This window comes from Coenobita brevimanus, chromosome 15 (assembly GCF_032717465.1).
Source record: "Coenobita brevimanus isolate Jiangsu-jjx chromosome 15, ASM3271746v2, whole genome shotgun sequence".
Taxonomy (NCBI): domain Eukaryota; kingdom Metazoa; phylum Arthropoda; class Malacostraca; order Decapoda; family Coenobitidae; genus Coenobita; species Coenobita brevimanus.
The window spans coordinates 19,433,308-19,450,858 of NC_136968.1; the positions used below are offsets into that span (position 1 = coordinate 19,433,308).

The 17,551-nt window shown below is 41.1% G+C and overlaps 1 protein-coding gene across 1 annotated transcript in view; it reads left to right on the top strand.

Moving 5' to 3' along the window:
• The window catches only part of LOC145390688 (sodium-dependent multivitamin transporter-like), a 57,828-nt gene extending 45,562 nt beyond the window's left edge, over positions 1–12,266 (top strand). Inside the window, exons 3-5 of the mRNA XM_080265479.1 lie at positions 1,957–2,111; positions 2,793–2,925; positions 12,087–12,266. Coding sequence (XP_080121605.1) covers positions 1,957–2,111; positions 2,793–2,925; positions 12,087–12,266 — 468 coding nt within the window. The remainder of the gene's footprint in view (positions 1–1,956; positions 2,112–2,792; positions 2,926–12,086) is intronic.
• Positions 12,267–17,551: the final 5,285 nt, after the last annotated feature.

The following is a 17,551-nucleotide window of genomic DNA, read 5'->3' on the forward strand; positions in this document are numbered from 1 at the left end:
ATGCCAAGACTTGGGCATTAATAAATGCTGTCTTCAGTGTTTCAAAAGCATGAGACTACCCATCAGTGCAAACAAAAGATTCATTTTTCTGAAGTAGTAAGAGGGGCGGTGATCTGTGTATAAGCTTGGATAAATTGCCGATAGCGGCCACCCAGTCCAAGGAAATTCCTTTCATCTTCAGCACTGGTGGGTTCTGAGAAGTCAGCAACTGCTTTAGCTTTATCATCTGAGAATTGAATTCCCTCAGCATCAACAATATGTACAAGAAATTTAATTCTCTTTTGCATGAAGTTGCATTTACTGAGCGCAACTTTTAGACTTGCCATTTGGAGGTGATTAAAAACTTGTTGTAGTTTAATAATAATAATAATAATAATAATAACAATAATAATAATGGAAACAAGATTTCTATCAGTGGTAACAGGTGGCGATCAATAATAACAAGTGTAGTGTCTTCCTACAATTATTCGTTTTATCACCTTCACCAATGGATTTGGATAGAGGTAATGTAATCACTCGTCTCTGTTTGCCTGTTTGTGTAGAATATACCTCAAAAAGTTGTTGTTGGATTTCATTAAAATTTTAAGGACGGATGGGCAATGGGTCAAGGAAGTGTCAATTAGATTTTGAGTTGCTTCCGGATTGGACGAAGGAATAAATCATAAAGTCTATTGGCGTTGATGGAGGGATGTGAGACTGTGTAATAGGGCAGACTAACACAGTAGAACTGATTCTGTATAAAGGACCGTAAAAGTATTCACTTGGTAGGAAAGAGGAATGACAGCAGTAAATCATAAAATATGTTGCGATTGGCGGAGGGATACACTCTACAAACGTTTTCTAATTCATTTTGTATAACTGTATTTACTCCGTTCACTTGCATACCAAAACCTAATCTTTTTTAATCAGACCTTAAAGACTGGGGTCTGTCCGTCAAGTGACTGAACCCGCTACACCTGCACCACTCGACAGTTTTTAATCGCTTACAGAGGTTCTCTCAACTGGGAGTGCCGAGATGAGAGATTTAAAAATCATCAGACAGGAAATTCTTTTCTCCCAACTAAATCCAAGTTTTGATCTACGTGTTTCAGATATATAGCTATCCTCACTGACAGGACCAGGACTGATACACACACACACACACACACACACACACACACACACACACACACACACACACACACACACACACACACACACACACACACACACACACACACACACACACACACACGATACAGCACTCACCTTCCTGTCAGTACTGGGGTATTTGTACAATATGTGTGCTCGTTGCTAAGAACTAAAGGACAAGAACCAAGTTTGATGCTGTCTCTTGGATAGTATAGAATTTTCTCAACATGATAACTAATGTGTATTTAAGCTCATTGAACAACAGTGATGAATCAGCTGATTAGAAAATACGTCTCTGGTATCATCATATTTCTTTACATTATACGAGCAGTCCAGTTTTTACCTTTTACTGCAACAAAATCAAATGGGCTGTTTTGTTTTTGCTGTGGCCCCAGGCTTATCTGAACATAAACCCAGTGGGCTTCAGGATTAAGCTTTCGTGTTTCTGCAGTCCAACATCCTCTTTTCCTTTGTGAGATGGGATATGGTCAGGAACGGGTCGAGCGAAAATGCACAAAATTAACTGCTCCGTAGGACACACAAAATGAATCTAGCATTTGGTCAGGGTCAGTGTTTTGCTTACTGCGTCAATACGTCTACTTCATATATAAGGCATATTCGTCACTGACCTTCCTGGTGCATCATATTTAGGAGAGTCATGTATGTGTGGAGGTAAGAGACAAACCTTTCCTAGTATAGGAAATTTAGTCAAAAGAAGGGAGTAAGGTATAGATTAGATGAAATAACAAACGAATTTTTGTCTCCGTACAACTTTCAGGATAATGTACCTACTATTTTACCAACTTAATGTGTGTTCGTGTTCAGGGTGGAGTGCGAGGTGTAGTAAACACAGACGTACTCCAGACACTACTGATGCTGGGAGGTATACTGGCTGTGGCGGTGCTCTGTTGTGTTGAGCTTGGAGGACTGGCTCAGGTCTGGGGCACAGCAACACATGGACAACGCATACAGTTCCTAAAGTCAGTACTGTACTACATATCTTACCGCAAGTCAGATGAGTTTAGGTTAGATTAGTTATTTTAGATTAAACTAGGATAGATTATGTAAGATCAGACTGCATACGGGTTTATGGAAAGTATAGATAAGAGGGTCCTATAGACCAATAATAAGGATATCTAAATAAGCAAAACTTATCTCACTAATGATCAAATCAGTGTTTGTGGGAAAGAGGAAAGAGAGGTGGAAGGCTTTACCCCGCTCATGTCTCCTTCCGACATAATAGCTAAAATCAAAGACTTTAAAGTATCATGATTTCGAGAAACAAAAGAAAATAAAAAGTATCATTATTCGTTTTATATGCTTCTGACTCAGGGCATTCACATGAGGGTCTGTTCACTTCGACGTTAATACCCAAGTCCATAGTAAAATAATCTTAAGTTTCTCACTGAGTACTTATGTATTGGTTTTGGCAGAATGCTTTCTAAAACATGTGTGGGTTTTGTGTAAACTTCAGTAAACTTTGCATCAACAAAATTTAATGACAGTTCCCTCACCCAAACTGATATCAAATTCAGGTCTTTTGGAATACAAAAACTTCATTAACCACTTGACAGCCAACTTCCCCGAAAATGAAGATAGATTGATTTGAGTTAGGTTAGTCTGCAGACAATGGAAGTAATATCTGTGTTCTTTCCACACAGCTTTGATCTTAGCCCGTACACTCGGCACAGCGTCTGGTCCACCACCGCTCTGGGCATTTTTATGGTCATGAGCCACGTCGCATTTCATCAGGCTACACATCAGCGGTTTCTTGGGGTTGCCTCACTCTACATCGCAAGAGGGTAATCTCTCTCTCTCTCTCTCTCTCTCTCTCTCTCTCTCTCTCTCTCTCTCTCTCTCTCTCGTACTTAACGTAGTAAAATATGAAATTAGTAACCAGTAAAGTGCGTTTTGTGAGCGCTTGACGAGCGAGCGAGTGCTATGTTATCATAGTTTCCGTCTGATATAAAATTATAGCCGGATTATCAGATATTTAATTGCTATAGTTGATGCCAAAAACACCGTAATACGACGGAACGTCTTTTTAATTTGAATTCGTAATTGAAGCGTTCACCTATTAGAGCCAAACACTCTCTTGGAAAACTCGAGATTTCAAGGGGTTCCTACGCCTGTATGGGTGGGTTTTTAATTGATAAAATAATTTACTGAATGATTGTATCATATGCAGAAGGAATTTCAACTCTGCTTAATGAAGGAGTACAGTTACTAGCGCCTGCCTAGCACGACGTGGTTGGGGTTGGGCCTGGTCGAGCAGTCCCGCTCATTTCCAAACTTAGAGAGAGTAAAAATCGCTCGCTGGTTTAGCTCGCTCGCTCGTAATAATTGCAGTAATCTTAACTTCATCTCGAACTTTAAGCACTAGCACTGATGTTATCTATCGCTTAAGCTGGTTCCTGGTAAGTTATTAAAATAATTTAAATATTTTTTTATCTAAAATGATAGCCAGGGAGGTAACTTTTGCGTTGAAATGCATGACATTCCCGAAAGTTGTCTTTTTATACTCTTACGTAAATACTCGCACTTGTAACTTCAGCAATAAAATTTCAGAAAAGACTTGCTGGAGGGCATTTAGGAACCAAAGACCTCCATACAGTAACCACGTTGACAGCCAAATATAACACTTGCTTTTACTGGGATGATTAATATAGCGTCTGGCGTCTCTTCTCCCATTTTTCTGCACATTTTGTGATTTAAAATAGTTTAAAGAGTTTAAGTGGAAAAACTGAGGAAGTTGTCATGATCCAAAATTAAACATGTATCCAGAAGAGTCGACCATCCAAACAAACGTCTCTCCTTCCCGCCGCTTCCTACCTTACCCCTCCCCCCCTTTCAATGACAGTTTTTATGTGTTAAAGTTTAGTACGTAATATCTCATCTCTTGATTAACTTCGTATTGCCTAGAAGTATATGTAAACTTGCTGCTTATTTAGGACTTAAATGTGAGCACCTACAAAAATGCTTTACCTTGATTAACCATTTCCTTGCCAAGCACCTAATCGTCCGTCTCCCCCACGCTGAGATGTAATTGATTTTCAATCTTTGAATTTTATTTTATTTTTGTATTTTTGTTTTTTAAGTATTCGTTTTAGTGAGAAAATCGGTAATAGACAATAAAAATCTTGTAATTATATTATTCTAGTTAGTACAGAGCACTGAAATAATCGCCGGGCTGCTCAGCTGGCGCATAAGGGTTACTTAGGCATTCTGATTTGGGGGGCTATTCGTACTTAGTCATTTTGAAAGTTATTAAAGAGTGATACATGATGCAGAATGTATTTTCATAGTACTTTGCTTAGAAATTATCGTTTTTTCTTCTGTTAATATTGTGTTTAACAAATTAATGCAACGACAGAGGCACTAGAAGGGCCAGAGCAGTTCCTATACTGCCAAAGTGTTTGGAAAGTAATAAACCAACATTCTGAAGAAGGATACATTTACCTTCGTTACCGGCAGATTTATTCAAGTACAGTACACGTGTGTAAGGACAGGTTTTGTGGTAGGACAGATCTCACAGGCATGATCAACGTATGGGAGAACACTACGAGGACCACCTAAGTTGCCAGTTACCACTGATTTTCCAGGGATCCATGAAGCAATTTTTTGGTGACGCTGACACATTCGATCCAATCAGAAGTTTGACCCCTCCATCGATTCAAGCCATCGACAAAGAAAGGGCTGAATCTGATACTCTGATCATGGTTTGATGAAGTATGCAAGTATATCTCGTGAAAGTCGTATACTTGAGATAGATAGCCTTCATTGTATTATGTTTGTTAGAACAAATATATACCAATTATGTGATGTTATATATTTCATTTATGTGACAGCAAATGGTAGGTGGGGGAGTCCATTATCCACCCACTTAGTGTAGAGGTACTGTATTCTAAGGTAGCTCTATACTGAGTGGAAAGTCAAATGATTTCCTGTAAACCAGGAAATCATTTACAACGTTGATTGGTAACTTTATAACCAACCAACACGTGTTCCCTATGTGACAGCAAGGGGGTTGGGGGAGGGTTAGTGCCCCTCCCCAAAAAACAAATGACGAAAAACACGAACAAGAAGCCTCGCACCAGGACTGAAAAACAGGTGACGACTAAGGACAGAACAAAGGAAACATGATATGGATTGCGACATGGGATGTAAGGGTTAATCATGAGGAGAAGAGAGTGAGAGAGAAATTGTCCAGGTGCTTGAGGATGTAAAAGTGAATGTATATGGAATAGCTGAGACAAAATGAAGAGGTGAGAATGGGAGTATGGATGCGGTATATGCACAGGAGTAGGTGAGAATGAGACGGCAAAAGGAGTTTGTATTAATGTGTGCAAGACATGGAAGGAGAATGTAAGAGAGTATGGATCCGTCAGCTCAAGGATTGTGTGGGTAAGACTGAAAGCTGGACTACAAATGTTGGCGATAGTGTGTGTGTATGCGCCAACACAAGATCGTGCAAGTAGAATGAAAGAATACTGGACAAATGTGGAAGCGTACATAGAAAAGATTAAAAGGAATATGTATATTGGAGATATGAATGGAAAAATAAGGAATGTGAGGGTGAACGGAGTAGGTGGTGAGTGGGGTGTGACTGCAAAAGTGATTGAGAATGGCAGTGTTCAAGTGGACATTTGTGCGGGGAGGGGGTTGGTGATAGTCAATACCCTCTTTAGACACAAAAAAATCCAAGGGTATACATGGCCAGTGATGTGAAAAAGGGTGGTGAACTGATTGAACCAAAGGCAATGATTGATTATGTGTGTGGATGATAGAATGAGAAAGTGCGTAATAGATGCAAGATCGTACAGAGGTTGGGGGTGTGGATTTTCTGACCACCACTTGGTGGTGGAGAAAGACAAGGTTCAAAAGAAATGGAGGAGTAGGAGAAGGGAAAAACAGAGGGAAGTAGTCCATACAAGGAGGGTAGAAAGGTTGCAAGAGGATGGAGAAAAGGCAGAGTATAAGAGAAAGATGGAGAAGGAATTGAGTAAGTATGATTTGGAGCAGATGAGGGACGTGGAATGTGTGTGCAAGATATTCACAAAAGAAATTCATGCAGCATGTGAGGTGATGTGTGGGGTGAAAAGAAGTCGAAAAAGGGTGCAAGGAGCAGCAGTGTTGAATTAAGAGGTGAGACAAGCTGTGGCACAAAAGAAGAAAGCATATAGTGAGTGGATGAGACAGAGGTGTGGAGGAAACTGAGAGACAGAACAGAGAGTTATATGTAGAGAGGAAGAGGGAAGTGAAAAGATTAGTAAGAGAGAATCAGAAGAGAATGGATGAGGAATTTGGAAGGAATTTGAGTGTAAAGTGGAGGGAATGTAAGAAAATGTTGTGGAACGAGATAAAGAGAGTTAGAGAGGGTGAAAAAGAAGTAAGTCGGGAAGTGAAAGATAAAAATGGTACATTGCTAGTGGAGAAGAGCGAAAAAGTGAACAGATAGACAGAACATTTTAAGGAACTGTTGAACTTAGAGAATGAAAGTAATGCAAGTATATTTGGCTGGGGAATGGCTGGGAGGAGGAAGGAGATGAGAAGAGAAGAAGGAATCTGTAGGTTGGAGGCACTGGAAACAATAAAAGTCAGAATGAGGAAAGCCTGAGGAACTGATTGAGTGTGTGGTGAAATGCTGAAGCATGGGAGAGAGATAGTAGCAGAGTGGATGTGAAAGATGTGCAGATTGGTCTGGGAAGAAGGTCGAGTCCCGGAGGATTGGAGGTCAGTTATAATTATTCCCCTGTACTAAATAAAGGGGAAAAAGAAGTGTGTGGTAATCATGAAGGCATTTATCATCTTAGTGTAATGGTTAATGTATATACTAGGATATTTATTGATCGAGTCTGGGAAATAACAAAGGAATTAGTTGCAGAAGAAGAGAGAGGTTTCAGGAGGGGAAGAGGTTGTGTAGATCAGGTCTTAATTCCTAGGTCGTTAGTGGAAAAGTTTCTAGAGAAGGGAAAGAAGTTGTATGCGGCCTTCATGAATTTGGAGAAAGCATATGACAGGGTGTATAGACAAGGAATGAGGGAAGTATTAAGAATATATGGAATAGCTGGGAAGTTGCTGAATGCAGTGAAGAGTATGTATGAGGGTGCTAAGGCTACAGTGCTTGTGGACAGTGAACTGAGTGAATTTTTCTAGCTGAAAGTTCAATTGAAACAAGGATGTGTCATGTGTCCATGGTTGTTCAGTCTTTATGTGGATAGGGTTATAAATGATATACAAGGTAGGGCAGCGGATGGTGGAGTTGCCTTAATGAGAGAGGACAGTGTTTGGAAACTCCCTGTATTGTTTTTTGCAGATTATTCTGTATTGTTAAGTGAAGACGAAGGGGGACTGGAAGGCTTGGTGAATGAGTTTGGGAGTGTATGGATGACATGGAATATAAAAAATGAATGTAGGGAAGAATAAAGTTATGATCTTCGTGAGAAATGAAGTCACTGAATGTACAGTGAGGCTCGATGAGAGGGAAATGGAAAATGTGAGTGCGTTTAAGTACTTAGGTAGTGTGATGAATAAGTACGGAAGCTTAAAGGGTGAAGTACTTGAACAAGGAAGAAAGGTTGCTGTTCTTTGAAAGCAATGATAAAGAACAAGGAAGTGAGCATGGAAGAAAAAGTCATTGCATGATAGTATTGTAATACAAAACTCTAACGTATGGAAGTGAAGCTCGGAACTTGTTGGAAGGGTACAAGTCAAGAATGAGAGCAGTGGAAATGAGTTATTTGAGAGGACCCTGTGGAGCTGGACTGACTGACAAATGAGGAAGTGAAGAAACGCTTTGGTATGGATGTGATAGAAAACTTTAAGAGAAATATATTGAGATGGTTTGGTTATGTGAAGAGGATGAAGATCAAGAGACTAACGAGGAGAAAGTTTGCGAGTGAGATGGAGGAGGGGGAGGGAGAGGGAGGCCGAGGATGAGATGGAGGGATGGAGTGGAGAGGTATATGAGAGTGTAGGTGTGAGTTGAGAGCAAGGCAGTGAAGTGGAATTGGACAAGGGGACATGGAGGCGATTTGTCTGTGGCCATCCCTTACGAGATTGCGGTCTCTTGCAATAGACAGAAAGATTTCTGGTATGTTTCTCTATATTGTATTCACACAAGACAGAGTACTTGCACGTAACTGTCTGTTTAGTTCTTTCCCATATCATTTATAGCTGTTTCTTTGAAAGAGGGATAAGGACAAAAACATATCAGAATTTTCTGGCGGTCTGCTCCTAAATATGAAAAATAGAAAAAACTGCTTTGGTCAGTTTTTCAAGTCTACATATATTTGTATATCAACATGTGAGAGAAAAAAATGACTGAATGTGTTACTGCCAAAAGAAGAAATCAACAATTTTAGTAACAATATCAAGCGATCTGCGTTTCGTAACAGATCTTACAAATTCTTCGTTTATGTGTAGAGGTGAAAGAAAGGCTGGTGCAGTACTAAAGTCTACAAAAATGTTCTTTTTCATCGTCATCATCATCCGGACCTCCTTTCCCACCCAAGAGCAGGGTGAGTAGCAGCAACGTCCAGACAGCACAAACTTGCCCAAATCAAATAGGCCACACTTCCATTCACTCATCATTCAAGCCCCCGGAATCCTGGCTCTACCGGATATACCAAAAACATTCACCAAATTCTGCAGCTTCACACAAACGTATCCAGTTGAGTCAATCCGGACGCTGCCATGCTCACAAGGGGTGCCCAAATCCCTGATCATGCACTTCTCCTCACAACATTCATCCAGGCAGCTCGATCTCTTGTCAGTTCCGTAACATCACCAACTTCTAAACCTCTCTTCCTCAAACACTCATACACCATATCTCTCCACCTTCTCCTTGGCCTACCTCGCCTCCTCCCTCCTTCAACTTCGCTCAGGTATACCTTTTTTCACCACTCTATTGTTATCCATTTTTTCCACATGACCATACCATCTCAGGACACTCTTTTCGATTTTGGTGTCCACCGACTTCCTCACTCCACACCTTTCACGAATCAAATTATTTCGTATCCTATCCACCCACTGTACTCCACGTACACTCCTCAGCAGTCCCATCTCCACTGCTCTTACTCTTGACTTCATTTTCATGCCACACCATAGTCTCAAACCCATATGTTAAAGTTGGCACCAACACTCCCTCAAGTAAGCCCGTGCAGCTGCAACACTCAAGCCTCTGTTTCATATCAAAGCCTTCATTGCACCAGCTACTTTTCTTCCTTGTGTCACTCTACTTTCAACTTCTTTTGCACATTTTCCTTTCTTTTCTATCACTGTACCCAAGTATTTGAACTCTCTCACCAATTCTAGTCTCTCTCCACTCACTGTTACAGTACACTGGGAGTCACCTTCTCTCTCAGTAACCATCACCTTACTCTTCTCTATATTACTTTCAAGGCGCGATGCTCACAAACACCAGCAAAACTCTGCACTAGTCTACAAAGTTCTTGTCCGGTACTTGCATACAGTACTGCATCATCAGCATACAACAAATTTGAGATATTCAATCCATCACCATTCATAACCAACGCCATCCCTCCCTCCATTACTCGTGTTTTTACTTCTCTCATCACCTCAGCCATATATATATTGAACAACCATGGGAACATCACACAACCTTGTCGTATGTCCACAACGATCGTGAACCATTCACTTAGATGCCCATTAACCCTTACAAATGCTTCGCTACCATCATAAAATCTCTTGACAGCACCTAGCAGTTTACCATCTACACCATACATGTGCAGAACTTTCCACACTTCCTCTTTGTCTACTTTGTCGTATGCTTTTCCCAGATCCATGAATGCCATAAACACCTTATGGTCCTTCTCACAAGCCTTCCCTGCTATCTGTCTCACTGCAAATACTTGATTCACACATCCTCTGCCACTCCTAAAACCACCGTGTTAATCACTCACTAGGACTTCTGATATCTCTCTTACTTTCTCTATAATAATTCTTCCATATACCTTCCCTACTACACTCAATAAACTTATGCCACGATAATTTTTGCACTCACTTCGTTCACCTTTACTTTTGTACAGGAGTACAATCACAGCCTTTTTCCACGCTGCAGGCACGGTTTCCCTCATCCATGCCTTCTTACATATCTCCAACAAGCACTTCATTTCACTCTCCCCAGTATACTTATGCATCTCTGCATGCACCTCATAAACCCCAGCTGCTTTCCCATTTTTCAGCCGTTTCACACTGCTCGTCACCTGTGCTAGTGTCACGTCTCCTGGTACTGCATTCCTTCTCTGCACACCCCTAAAACCATTCATATTTACAGCCGCTCTGCTCTCTCTATTCCCATTCATCAGGGTTTCAAAATATTCTTTCCATCTGGTCCTTACTTCATCTCCATGGGTTAGTAACCTACCACCTGCATCCTTCACACCATCACATTTCTTTCTGCTTTCACTTCTACATTTCCGCACCTCTTTCCAGAATGACTTTCTATTTTCAGAGTAGTTCGCGTTCATTATTCTTCCCAGACCATCATTTACCATCTTCTTTTTCCTCTTCACTAGTCCCTTTACGTGCTTCTTGCTCTCGATATACTCAGTTCTTATTTCAACTGAACCCCTATCCTGTAACCACTATAGTTATTTCTTCCTCATTTCCTCCACCGCTCTCTTAACTTCCTCATCCCACCATGCCGTACCCTTCTTTTTTGTTGTTACTCTTGCCACTCCACACACTGCTTTAGCATTCCTAACTAAGCAATCCCTATATGCATTCCACAGGCTGTCCAGATCCAATTAATTCCAGTTCACTGATTCTAACTCGTCCTCTGCTTTGGTCCTGTAATCATCTGCCATTTCTTTGATCCTCATCTTCTCAACTTTCAGCCTTTCTCCCTGACTGTTCCTCTCTCTCTTGATCCACCTCACTCCTCTCTGCTTGATCTTGCATACCACGATCATATGATCTGACAGGCCTTCACATCGTCCTCTCACATCCCTCGTATCAGCAACCATTCCCATCATCGACCTCTCTACGAGCACGTAATCAATCAGGCTTCTTTCAACACGATCCCCGTTTCCTCTATACCATGTACATTTTTGTGCATCTTTGTGCTTGAAATACGAATTACAAATGCACAACCTCTTCTCCTGACACAGATCCTTCGGTCGATTCCCATTATCATTTTTTCCTGGTACTCCATAACAACTCATTATGTCATCCTCAGGACCAGTGCCTACTCTTCCGTTCATATCCCCCATCACGATCACTTTATAGTTCCTGGGCATCTTTCCCACTACTTCACCCAGCTCATCCCAAAACCTTTCTCTCTTTCACTCCTGTCCTTAAACGGTGCATACGCTACAATCACTGACACTTTGACCTTCTCAAACTTCAACTTGACATATATACACCTCGAGCTGAGACATTTGTAGTCTCTCATTCCACTCTGCCACACCTCATTCATCAACAAAGAAACTCCTTCCTTACATCTTCCTCTCCCATTCATTCCCGATCTTACACATTTCACACCCTCCCACTCCTCAACTTCGCGCCCTTTCATCTTCGTTTCACACAATGCCATCACAGCATATCTCGCACACTTGAACACATTCACCACTTCCACCCTCTTGCTCTCCTCATTCACACCTCTCACATTCCACATGGCCACGCGAGTCTCCCCATTTGGGCAGGCACTGGGCCCCCCAAGGCTCTCTGAAACGACTGCCATGATTTGGTGATTTTGGATAGGGGCATCTGGGGGACACTTAACCCCGCCAGAAACCCCGGTTATATGGTTACCACCCAGCGTAGTAAATGGTTTCCTGGTACAGGAAACCATTTGGCTTGTCGTTCAGTGTAGAGCTCATATGGCATCACTCTACATTGAATGAGTGGATGATGGGCGTCCCCACCTACCACAAACAGATAATACTTATTTTAAGTTATTTGCTAGTACAACATATACTAAAAATTTTCAGTTCTCAATATATTATAACCTGGAAGGTGCTTCCCTAAAGGTGTTAACCAAGCAGCAGGAAGAGGTCTCTCTGCATGCATCTGGCATGGAGTTTCCTGAGGCCAGCAGTCTCACATGGCACATCCAGTTGAATAACTGCAATGCCCAGGGAAACAGCGATGACTTCCAGGCCGTTGTTTAGACCCAAGGTCATCCTACCACAATCTAAAGATAAATAATTAATAGGAGGTCTGACGACGATCGTCTAGACCTGAAGCCATAGCAACGATCTGAGATAGAATGCTTGTCGCACAGGTGGCTGTAGACAACTTATGAAACTATTTATTCAAAAACTTGTCCACCACAGTGGGAAAGGATATGAGTCTATTATTCTTGACATCAGACCTGGAGTTGTTCTTGTGGACAGGGACCGATCAAGCATCCTACACCATGGGTGTAATATTCTTAAGTAGACTACAGCATTCGGGGAGTATATTGTACCTGCCAAACCGATAGGGAGAGTTGGAGCTGCTGTTACACTAGGTCTTTGGGCTTAGTTCCTTCCCATCTCCTTTTTGTATCTTTTTTAAGTGTTTCGTTATACGGAGAGTAAATTAGTGTACAATAATCTCATAGCACTTTTCTGTAGTTGTCTTCACGACTCTAACTGCATATTGCTCAGTAGTCTACCTTCTCCACAATGATTTATTTAGCATGGCGGTTTGCGTAAAATTTCTTCCGTGTCCCTTGATGGTGGAAAATCAATACCCCCTACTTCGGCTCACCTCCTGATAACAACCAGTAGAGATAAACCAGAACTATTGTCTAATTAGCTTTAATATGGGGGAAGAGGGGAGAGGAAGTTGTACTGTACCTAACAATGTACTGGCTGCCTTTCAAATACGTATGTTAGCAGCCACTGCAGCATGAATCACCTATATACTGTACACACTTGAAATGTCGGCGACAAAATTAAAATGGGCACCTATTACTCAGAAATGTCAAAATTATTCCATGATATTCGATACCAAGACTAACACTGGACTGGAGGCAAAGGACCCTGATGATCTGCCGTCAAATATGATAATTACAACACTGATGGCCTTCACATAAACTTTGAGACCATTGTTGTTTCAAAATTCATTGCTAATTTAAACAGGAATGTATTAATGTAACTTTAAGCATCATTCATCATCAGTGACTCCGGATACCGCGTGCCACGTCGCTGTCTGACCACCATGAAAGTGTTTTGTTTACTTCCATTCGCTTATGGAAACATTTTGTCCTGTACAGATTCATAATAACCATGTATTTCTCTTATAATTGAGCCGGCCATGGAAAGTTTTATTTAGGTGTTATTCAATGGTTGTAACGAAAAAACAACAGCTGTTTCAATTATGAGTACTAATCGAACAGAGGGTTTCTGTTGTCGTTTATTTGTGTACAACATTCCACTACTGTTTTAAGCCAAGTCCCACTGGGAAGCACCTGGAGTGAACTACAAATTTATTTCTGGTACAAACAATAAAAATACCAGTTGTTTCGCTTGTCAGTATTAGCGTTTTCCTTTTTTTTTTTTTTTTTTTTTTTTTTAAGTGTCTGACTCTGGGCAACGGCATCAGGGCGTTTTCCCAAGTCCTAGTAGTCATCCTTGGGGTCCAGTAGTCCTCCTACATTTCCACATGTGACCACCGTTCATATTGAGTACATGCTAGGGCTGTCTCATACAGGACTGGTGTACTGGTATTAGCGGGGGTACTTCTATGACATGTCGGCGGGTCATCTGTTTGATCAGAAAAATCTGCTTTTTAAGAAATTCAAATCCATAAATTGTCCTCTGCCCCTACCGGGATTCGATCCTGGGTCCACTAGGACTGCAGGCCGCCTCTCTACCGATTCTGCCATCTGCTTCTTCTATGTTTTACGAATAACATCTGCAGCTCTGGACATCTTCCTTTCCTCCCCTTTCCTTTTTACCCAATCGAGTCTGTAGCTATTTACCCTTCTGAGAAAGCTGAACTCCTTCTTCAGGTTTTCTCCTCTACTTGTACTTTGGATAACTCTGGTGCTGTTCCTCCATCTCCTCGCCCGTCTGACCTTCTACTGCCTCCTAATAAAACTTCTTCAAAAGACATTATTCTGCCCTCAATTCTTGTATGCCATGCTGTCCTGATGAGGATCCTCATGCTCTTCCCAAGCACTGATCTACTGTGGTGATATCCTTCATTGGCAAACTTTTTTTCTGTTGTTAGAAATCTGCTTTCATTCAGCCTGTTCCAAAGAAGAATGAATGCTTCCAGGCCTAAACATTGTCTAAGTGATGTAATGTCTTACTGTCTAAATTCTTTGAGTCTTTCTGCAAGGGACAATGCAGAAACACCATTGCTTTCACAGCCTTCTTCATGCCTGCAAGTATGAGATTTCTGGCATTTTAAAAAGATATTGTGCTGAATCCTTTGTCATATGTCTAGCAAGGCCATAGGATTTTGGCCAGCATCTTAAATTTCCAACTTTCCCTCTAAGGGTATCCATTCATATTCCCCTACTTTCACCCCAAGTTTCCTATAAGAGATCTACATGGAATAAAAGTGCCTCTGGCATAGGTGAAGTCTTTCCTGATCCAGTAGGTGTAGTTATGTCTGGCCAGGTTTACGTCACCACGATAGTGTCCACGTTTTGCCTCAGAACAAAGTTGCGGACTCTCGCTACTTGTGTAGGGTCCTCATATGTTGACAGATAGGACTGGCACCTAGCAGTGCATCCTACTGGGCATCATCTCCACCATGTTGGTTTACCTGAGGCAGGGGCACGAGCACTGGGTGTTCACTGGCAACCAAATGTCTGTCCCCAGTTGGAAGGCTGGGACAGTCTTGGTGGGGGGGTAGGTAGTGAAAGGTAGGGTTTCTCACCTCTGCATATGCAGCCTTCCTTAAGCACGTGTCAGCAACGTGGTCTAGATAAATTAATAACTAGACTGACTGGGTCCACATCATTCCCAGCTACATGGCAGTAATGAGAACAGGGACAGTGATCTAATGGGACCATGGTATTGGCTCCATGGTCTCTCCCTACCTCCATTCCTGATCCTTATCTTCCTTCTACCAGTATAGATTTAGCTGCTGCTGCTGCTGCTGCTGCTGGTACACTTTGTTGGTGGTGCTATTATGGCTGATTCAGTCACCACTTTCTCTGCTGAGGAGGCAGGGGTGCTGTCTGGTCATCTACATAAGGTCACTGGGCTTCCCTGATTGACACAACTCACACCAGGCAGGGATGACCAGTGCTGAATAGTGTTTTACCTTACAGTCCTTAACCCATTACTGATCAAGACATACTGTAAGTTGCACATTCCCTCTGATCCATTCCTCAGTGGTTGATACGTAAATCGACGTCATTCAGTATTACACAGTAATTTCTCAGATGTAGATGTAAACGCTTTATTTTAGTTCTCTGAGACCCATGCAAATTAATTTGCCAATGCACATGTCAAACCTCTCCCCATTCCCTCCCTCTCATTTGCACATACTCTCTCTCTCTCTCTCTCTCTCTCTCTCTCTCTCTCTCTTCCAGCTGGCCACTTCCACTTTCCCAAGGCTCTGCCTCCTCCCTTCCACTTGGTAATTTCTCTGACGGACGCACATTTAGATATATATACACTGCTTCCAGTCAATTGCAAAGATTTTGATGCTCATCACTATTCGCGTCTGGAGCTGGTTTAGCCAAGGAAAACATTTTCCTCTTGTCGAATGAGAGGAGGTTAAACAAAAATTGGGGCTTTGACCAGGAATACGCAAAAAAATGAATGAAGAATGGTACAGAAAACTAACAAACAAGATACAATAACTGAAACACGTAATATATTTCGAGTACGCAAGAAAGAGAACTCCTGGAACTTTAATATTAGTTATTACTGAGTTTATCTATTAATATATATGTCATCATTAATACTACAGCATGTTGAACTTTCTCTTCAGGACTGTCACTCCAAACTCCAGATGTAATATGTACACAACAGGCTAAGTAATGCAGTACAGTATTGTAAATTATTACTCGTCCTGTTATAGCCTCTTAATTATTTAATGGTAAAAAATATACAAAATAACATTTAAGAGTAAATATATGCATTTTTTTGTTGTTCACTCATGCTCGTGGAGTGAGACGGGCTCTTATGTTTTGACTGGTGTGTGTGTGTGTGTGTGTGTGTGTGTGTGTGTGTGTGTGTGTGTGTGTGTGTGTTTGAGAGAGAGAGAGAGAGAGAGAGAGAGAGAGAGAGAGAGAGAATTTATTCGATTTTAACCAAACTTTCTGGAAGGGTGGAGGGATGAATCTATAACGAAGCCTATTCTGTTTGTAAACAGTTAGTCTCAGGAACAGATCAAACACTGACGTAGCAAAATCAAATTAAGCAGTTTTTATTCATTTTGGAACAAGCTTGGGGGAAAGGTTCAGGGTAAGGCAAGAATGTTTTTTTTTTTTTTTTGAACAGTAAGTCAAGGATGGAGGTCAAAGGGCAAAGGAAAAGCCAAACTCGTGTGAGTGCTTGTTAAGAAAACAAACATTCTTGATTCGATTTTACCTAATCTTGATGGAAATGTCGAGGTGCAGCCAAACTAATATTTCTTTTGTAAATGTTTGGTCAAAGGTACTCGTAGAGTCACAAGGCAAGGTCAGTTAAATATTCGTCATCCTATTTAGATTCTAATTAAAAATAATTCAATAACAGAAGGATTTCATTTTATGAACAGCCAGTTCAAGGCCAAGACTACAGGGAAAGGTCAATGGCGAAGCTTACAGAGCAAAGTCAACTCATATATCGTTGATCTTATTTGAAACAAACAAGGTGTAAGGGTTAAGGATCCTATGAACAATCACTCAAATATTAAGGTAACAGTGGATGCTCACAAATAGGTCCCTGAGTCTCTGTGAAATATATATATATATATATATATATATATATATATATATATATATATATATATATATATATATATATATATATATATATATATATATATATTGAATGGAAGAAGGAAAAACAAAGGAAAAAAATAAGTCCATGTGCCTAAAGGCATCCTCCATTCATAGAAAATTTATAACAACTGGATTTAAGTTGACGCAGATTAAATGTTTGTGGGAAGCAACTCCCCGGAAGTGAATTCCAGAGAGTAGTAGTTCTGGGGATAAATGAATTTTGATAAGCAGAGGTTCTGCATTGCGAGGGAGAGAGTGTGAGTTCATGGGCGCTCCCAGCTGCCCGAGTATTTCGGGAGAAAATGTGAAGGGGAGGCACAATTGAAACCAGTTCGTCAGAGCACTTACGGCAAAAATATCGATAAAATAATGCTTAAAAAGCAACATTTCTACTTACTGATAGTGGAGGAAGGTCCTGCTTAATGGCAATATTATTGATTTATCTAAATGGCTTTATTTTGAATTTTGTCCGCCTGCCTCAGTGGAACCGCTCTGCATCCACTCCACGGTGGTGAA